The 7,984-nt window shown below is 27.6% G+C and overlaps 1 protein-coding gene across 2 annotated transcripts; it reads left to right on the forward strand.

Annotated features, from left to right (window-relative positions):
* The first annotated feature begins 5,033 nt into the window (after nucleotides 1-5,033).
* Nucleotides 5,034-7,667, forward strand: LOC113558919 (THAP domain-containing protein 1 B-like). 2 transcript variants are annotated; one of them, XM_026964501.1, is made up of 4 exons: nucleotides 5,034-5,211; nucleotides 6,893-7,085; nucleotides 7,146-7,223; nucleotides 7,350-7,667. In XM_026964501.1, exons 1-4 carry the CDS (start codon nucleotides 5,144-5,146, stop codon nucleotides 7,644-7,646), a joined length of 636 nt encoding a protein of 211 aa, XP_026820302.1. In that variant the 5' UTR covers nucleotides 5,034-5,143; the 3' UTR covers nucleotides 7,647-7,667. The 2 variants fall into 2 exon arrangements, with proteins under 2 accessions (XP_026820302.1, XP_026820303.1); XM_026964502.1 differs by lacking the exon at nucleotides 5,034-5,211 and adding an exon at nucleotides 5,485-5,564.
* The last annotated feature ends 317 nt before the right edge of the window (nucleotides 7,668-7,984 follow it).

A 7,984-nucleotide genomic window follows, 5' to 3' on the forward strand; every position in this document is an offset into this window, starting at 1 on the left:
TAATATTGAACGAGTGTATAAAGTGAACAAACAAAATTCAATATTCAATTCATTAAATGTTAATAGTTTTACTGTACATTACTTAACCTAACATAATCGGTGTAATAATCGCTAGGTGCTCTCACCATTTGGTCGCTGCAATACTTCTTTTACGACGAAGGCGCCGTGTGTCTTCACTGTTACGTTGAAGGTTAGGGTTTAAAATAAAGTTAACTAAATTGTAAATTATAAATTTATAAAATAACTGTTATATTAAAATCGACTTGTAAAAGTATAAACGAAATTTCAAATTATGAACTTTCACATCATTCAAGTCGATTGACTTCGTAAGTAATTTACCAGAGAATATGTATTATTCTATCACAAGGAGGTACTACTCGTATAGGCGGCAATGTGGCCGTAACAAAGTCCACGACCCATATAAGTACCTTAAGAAACTGGAATGACTGTTTAACAATCTCTGAAGCTCTCTGTAACAGGGTCTCCTTATTATATGGGACAAGCTGTGACTAAGAAGATGATTGACGGATTTTGTTGTTATGCTAGCTCGATACTAGCCAATGAGGTGGTGTGACGTTGTTGTGAAGTTGAACTTTAGAACCACGTTTTTGTATAAAAACACGGGTTTACTATACCGGTAACGGTTATTACTTAAAACATATTAATTAAACAGTTATGTGTTACTAGTCTAGCTATGATGTATATTCACTAAGATTAGAAATTAACGGCTGACAAAGTTTTGGAGAAATTAATAAAAATAAAAGTGTGAGCAAGTGGGTATCGCTTTGCTCATCTGCTGTATATACAGTAGAGATGGAGAGTAGCTAGGTCACTATAATGGATATGTTAAATTTGAATGCAATGACAGGTATCATTGTACACTTTTTTGTAAGTATATCCAAGGGCCCCAGACAAAATTCCAAAAACCGTCACTTCTGAGAAATGCACTATTATATATCGTGTTAATAAACAATACTTATACTCTGTATCTACAAATAATTATTTGTAAATAAAATATCCTAATAAACGCATTCTGTGTCACTATTTAATTATCAACACAGTCCAAAAGTAATATAAGTAATATAATACTTTATTATATAAATGTATTGTGTGAAATAGATTTTTATATTTTAATTTTTAAATAAGTTTTAGAAAATGTGAGAAATGTACTATAACTATTCATTGAAACATACTTTGATCTACAAGTGAATTAATATATGATTGTTTAATGTGTTTATATATTATAATTGAAGTCGTAGTTGTTTATGTAGGAGTGTTTATTGTTTTACATATACCTATAGTGCTTTAACTATAAAGTAAAAGTACAAATTTCCAGTAGTTCTCAAAAGCGTTAGAAAAATCCCTAAAAAAGTGACGAAAAATGGGAATTTTTACGTATAATCAGTTTTTGACATAATCGATTTTGTTATTTTGCTGTAACTCGAAAACGAACCATTGCAAATACTTGAAATTTTCACAAAATGTTAATATTAGCATAATATATTTATGATTAAATGTTGACAATTTTTAAGCTATTTATAGATTACAGACAATTGAAATTTTCGATTTTTCTAATTTTTTTTTTTTTGAAATGACTATAAAAAAAATTGGCTATCCAAAAAATCTTTAAAATTTAATACAAGGTTTATTATAAGTTTTACTTATCGTAATAAAAAAAAAATAAAAATCATTAGTCACAATTTTTGTTTACAAGCATTTAAGTTCAAATGTTTACAAAATATATCAAAATCGAGAAAATTTGCAAGGAATTTTGAAGTTGAAAATTCGTAAAATGTTTGTGATTTATACCTAAGGTTAAAAACCCCAACACAAGGTTATCCATAAGTTTCCCTTCAAGTAACTGTAAAAAAAAATTCCAGCGTCAATATAAAAAAACATTTAGGAGGTATGAAATTTAATTTTTTACGAAATCGCGTAAACGACGTATTACAATTTAAAATATATAGGTACCTAATAATATAATATATCCTACTAATTATCATAGACTGACAAATCATTTCCGTCCAGAATCAAATTTAATACATCTATTATATTGACCTACTCTCCATCTCTACTATACAGCAGAGCGATACCCGCTTGCCCACTTTTTTTGATTTGTGTCACTGTAGAAGTATAGAAGTTTTTTATAACTATCCCCAATTTTATTCCTTGTTTTTTTAAAGCATAGTAAAATAATTTCATTGATTAAAATATTAACTAGTTAAGTTATATTAACTATAATAATATTATTTAAAAATTATTTTAATTAAATTATTCATTACTATTGTTATATAGCTGTTTCAAATATTGGATTGAAAAGCCAATGTATATGCAAATCAGGGTAGAGTACCCGTGAGTGGGTTGATTGGGTCCAATGTTCGTTTCATATCTATATATTATTACCTATATCTGCCAGAACTTGTTGGTTTTTGTATTGATATTGTCAATCATTTTGTTGTTCTTTAGAATTATCTCTGCCCGATGCATCACTTTATACACCAATGGATCCACTACTGTACCCACACACGGACAATAGGATATTTTCTGCGTTGGTGTGCATTTTGGTTGGTATTCTGAGTACACTATTTGGTACTTATTCGAATCGTTAAGATCAAACTGAAGTCGCTTGCCATTTTTCTTTAAAGTTTCTTCGATTAAAGAACGGATTTTTTCCGTGTTCCTACCCGCTTGAGCATAACGTTCTATTATCGACTGAAACTCTTCAAAGCTCAGCGGGTTGTTATTTTCCTTTGCCCACCTGCTGACTGAATACCACCTTGAGAACTTCTGACCATTCAATCCACACATATTTGCTGCTTTTTCCAAAAGAAATATATTTAGTTTCATTCCTTCCTTCTTCCATTCCGGGATAGATTTCAAGTCAGTTGTTGATCCAAAATAAGGTACTAATGTGTTATATACCTCACGTAACCGAATTGCCATTTCGGCATGTATTAAATATGTTTTTTTTGCGTTTCTTAGGGCCCCATCGTCATTGCTGTCATCAATGAAAACGTCTTGTTGTCGGGGTAAATGTCTTATGCATTTACACACCATTTTATGGTGTATTTACCAATTCTATTATATAGATTAGTTTTGATTATGATTAGTAGTATTTATTAAAATATAATATTTTGACACTATCAGAAAACAATACACGTTTCCGTAACTATAGAAAACTAACCACAGATACAAGAATTGGCATGGTAAGCACTAAATATAGTTCCTGCACATGACGATCATCGGGACGGTACACAGATTACATTTTAAGGCGAAGTTTAAAATTTAAATGGTTCTACATGTATCGATTATATAGGAAAACTACTTAAAATTGTTTGGTGCCCACTCAGATTATTTTGGGTAAATATATGTAATGGTACGCAATAAATTTATTATAATATTATCAATTTTATTTTTGTTTTAAAATTTTAAAAATACCCACTTATTTTATAATGTTTAATGTATATCTAATATTATCTATTACCTATTATATAATAATTATAAACAAACACAAACACAACAATTATTCAATAGTGTTATAAGTTACAGTGATGGAGCCACGGTGGCCATGCCCCTCTCGTTGGCCGTATTTATTATTTTTTGTTTTACAGATTATACATGGGTATACATGAACGCATACTACAATAGGTCTTATAAAATTTTAGACAGTGTATGCCCCCTCCCCTAAAAAGAATCTGGATACGCCACTGATAAGTTATAACTGTTAGAAGGTGTCCGTCATACATTATTTTGCTTTCAAAAAATTTCAGGATTCCATTCCCCTTTCCCCATTACTTGTTTTATAAAAATTCTTAAAAAAAAATTGAAAAAATAGTAAATAATTTGAGTGCTTAAAATGTATAATTTGAATACTTAAATTACCTACTAACATAGGTGGAATTAGACATTTTCATTAGACTGGGCCACTCCAATATTTTATTTAGACCTTGATGAGTCTATAATCTATATACTCTATACCGGTCTCACGTACTGGCAGTGTCTGACAACCATTATAAAAGAATGAGGTAGATTTTAGTTGTAAAAAACGCGAAGTTCAATAATAAATAATGTTTTGTATGATTTATTTTTATTACAAATGGATATTTGTTTGTTGTTCTTATCGTTCAGACGTCTAATATCTTACTTCTTTAAATTCACTAATATCTTGTATATATATATATATATATATTGATAGTCTATATACTATATTCTGATATTTATTATTCAATCGCTATAGTCGAAACACGTGAATGTATATTGTAATTACAGAAATAAAGCTGTTTCATCGTATATAATATATACATTTAATATGAACTTCCAGACTTAGGTTAGAGTAGGTTAGGTTCCTTTTTGGTTTTTCCTTGCAGTTTATTGAAAATATTATCAAAAATATTCTTAATGCTTATTAAACTGAAATTATTCAATATCCCATAAAATAACAATCTAACTCAATATTTTTAAACCCATAAAAATATGATTTCACTCTTAGTTTTTCAAAATAAAATTAAATAATCCAACGTGAAATTTAAGTAAAATACAAATAATTATTAAATGAGGGAACAAGTCGATGGGATTGAGTACATGGGGATGAGTTTTGTACAGTGTAATATTTATGTCACAAAATTTAATTTAAGGGACACGATATATTAAATTATAGTGGGACAACGGTAAACACCGTCCACCATGAGTCAAAATATTAAGGTAGGTATATCTTAATTCGTGGTCGCCACATGGTATAAAATAGAAAATGTTTACATGAAATATGTTGATTTTTTTCATGAAATTGTGGCTTTGGCATAAAAAAAATGACAAGGATTACGGATGTGTGAATGTTAAGAACGGTTTTGTAAAAGCTCGAAAATGTCCGACTGGGCACGGCGTTGTAGTCGAAGTACAGCCGATCGGTAGCTGCGGGGCGTAACCAACGCGCTTACAGGAGCGCAGACTCGGGGGAAACATATTGTGGCATCGGACGGTTACACCCCATCACCATATCGATTTTATGATAATCAATACTAACACGGTAACACCCAAATGGTCCAGTAGAAGTTGAAACACAGAAGAAATAACTAAAAATTATTACTGACTTACCGTAATTAGTGCTGTTTTTTTAATTGTTTAAAACAAAAGTATAACTATCACTATGGAGAAGAAGTGCAGTGTAATTGGTTGCAAAACCCTAATGGACAAAACCGATGTCAAATTACACAGGTAACTACAAGAAATCTACAGCCCATTACAACAACCACTCAATTATTTAAAGTTGTACATCCGAAACCAGTACACATTATAATACATTTGTCAAAAGTTTAAATTTTTGTTTATGTAAATAATACTAAAAGATTTTAAAATAATTAATTCAAATAAAAAATGAATATGATCTCCATTAAAATTATGCATTTTAATCAATTAGGTGTCCGTATATTTTTATATTTTATATTGTTACCTTACACGAACACACACACACTCACGACAACTTAATATGTTAATGTGAATGTACCCACATTATTATGGATGCTGGAATTCACCAACATACAATATAGATTCGTACACATCATAAATTGGTGAATGTTAATAATAAATAAAAAAATATGGGAATTAACAATATGTTTTTAAATGTTTTAATGAATGTTTACTTTCAGGGTTGGTTAATACTAACATGAATATTTTTAACAAATATTGATAGTATTATATTATATAATACTATGTTTAATGATATTTTATTCAATTATTATTTATAAAAATGATGAGAATGATATTATAAATATGTTTTAATTAACAATTACCTATACTTTTTTATGGTGAGCTTCATTTTTCAATTACATAATGGTCATAGCTCATAATGTATAGGGTAAAATAAAATAAATCATAAATTGACCAATACCTAATTTGCCTTATTTGTCATAATCCTTGTAGTCCTATAATTCAGTAGGTATTACTTAAGCAAAAAAATTATATATTTTCTTGTGATGTATATCAAAGAAAGTAAGATTAACAATAATTAGAATACCTACTTATAATTAACTCATTTGTTTAATTATATGTACACAGTGTGCAATAACATAAATTCCATCACAAATATATGTATTTGTTTTTTTATATGTTAGGTAGAATATGCATGAATATGCATTTCATCAATTATAATAGTAATAAATATCTAAAATAAAGACTAATGAAAAATTGTCCTATGAAGGTCTATGGTGTCTTGACACCATATAAGAAATTTTACTAACCATATAAGTTAGTAGACTCACATTGTCTGTTTCTAGAATTTAAATATCTAACCAATAATTTTATAAACACAATACAATTTGACTAGGGTATGACATATTTTATGATACCTTACGCTTATACAGTAATATTTTCAATAAAGTTATTATAGTAGGATTTATTCTCTAATTGTATGGAAAGTTTTATTTAGCTATGTTTGGAAACTTTAGAAATATTGTTTAAAACTTAAACAGTTTATAGGTTATTGCATAAATAATTATTGGCAAACAAAGTTTTTTTTATAATTCCATTTACATTTATAATTTACATTTTATTTTTATTTTTATATAATTCTTGCAGTAGTTTTTTTTTTTTAAACAGGTGAGTAGATAATTTTTTTTTTATTTCAATAACATACGAGTTGATTTAGTTTCTAAGCAACACGATTTACATTTATTTATAGTATATTTTATGATAATGTGTACATTACTACATATCCTAAAATTATTATTATGACATTTAATGAAATTTGTTAGAATTGAAGAGTACATAATCTGTAAACAGTTATAAAAATGATAAAGTGTGTGGTTTTTATCTATCATTCAACTATTAAAATTTAAATCAAAAGTGTGTGTTTTTCAATATAACTACAAATTAATTTGTTCTTATATTTTTTTTATAGATTTCCTTTAATGAATTCAGAAACACTGTCTTTATGGAAAACAGCTACCGGTCAGTCAATAGAATGGGAACCTACTCAATACAGTGGATTATGTGGCAATCATTTTGAAAAAACTGAATATATAACTAATGATGGGAAAGGAGCTTTAAAACCAACAGCAGTCCCAACGATTAAATATTGTGCAGATTTTATGGTATATTCTTTGAAACCCCATTAATGTGAAAAAATTTTTATAAAAATAATAAACTTTTAGGGGTACAGCAAAAAAAAGTCACTAAATGCATGTATTGATGCAGAGCAAATGGATAAAAGTGTAAAAGACAAGCCAGTGGTAATTAATACTTAATTAAATTTTTATTTTTTTATTTTTTTGCTTTTATAAATGTCTTTTAAACTTTTTTATGAAATAAATTATGTTTTAAAATTGTATTAACGATTTATGATAATAAAATTTCAGAACATTAAATGCCAACCAACAAAGGATTCATATTTAAAAAAAATGAAGACTTTGAAAAATAAAAAACAAAGAAGTACTAAGGACTATGATTTAAAATTGATAAACCAAAAAATCCGTTTAGTCAAAAATGTAAAAAATATAACGTCTTTGTTGCTAGAACCACTATTATTTTCTGTTTATATAGATGATGAAATGAAAAAATTAAAGAAACATAAAGAGGTTTATTCTACTGCAAAATCTCAGATTAAACATGTATTAAAGTATGAAATGCTTCAGGTCTTAGGAATTAAAAATTAGTCTATTTTAATCATGTTTTAACATTTTTAATTTAATAAGTAGTTAGAAAATTCATATTATTTATTAAGTGTTTGCTTTAATAGTTTTAGGTAGTTTTCATCCATAGAAAATGTCAATTGTTCTATAAACTAATGTGATTACATTTTTATTTATCTCCAGGAATTGTTGTATGTGTTTTCGTATATTTAAATAGCAATTGATTAATAGCAGATACATTACAATCACCTTTATTTCCAATGTTTTATATATTTTTATTGTGTGTATACCTATGACTTAAGCATTTTGTTTTTGTATTATGGTAAGTTTAGTTAGTTACAATAAAGTGTTAAAAATAGTAG

Source organism: Rhopalosiphum maidis, chromosome 3, assembly GCF_003676215.2.
Source record: "Rhopalosiphum maidis isolate BTI-1 chromosome 3, ASM367621v3, whole genome shotgun sequence".
NCBI classification, from domain to species: Eukaryota; Metazoa; Arthropoda; class Insecta; order Hemiptera; family Aphididae; genus Rhopalosiphum; species Rhopalosiphum maidis.

What these genes read in the sequence shown, in the direction of transcription:
- LOC113558919 (XM_026964501.1), top strand. Translation starts at nt 5,144, where the DNA reads ATGGAGAAGAAGTGCAGTGTAATTGGTTGCAAAACCCTAATGGACAAA. An exon ending in AATATTGTGCAGATTTTATG is followed by an intron (nt 7,086 to 7,145) that starts GTATATTCTTTG and finishes ATAAACTTTTAG; the next exon opens with GGGTACAGCAAAAAAAAGTC. An exon ending in GTGTAAAAGACAAGCCAGTG is followed by an intron (nt 7,224 to 7,349) that starts GTAATTAATACT and finishes ATAAAATTTCAG; the next exon opens with AACATTAAATGCCAACCAAC.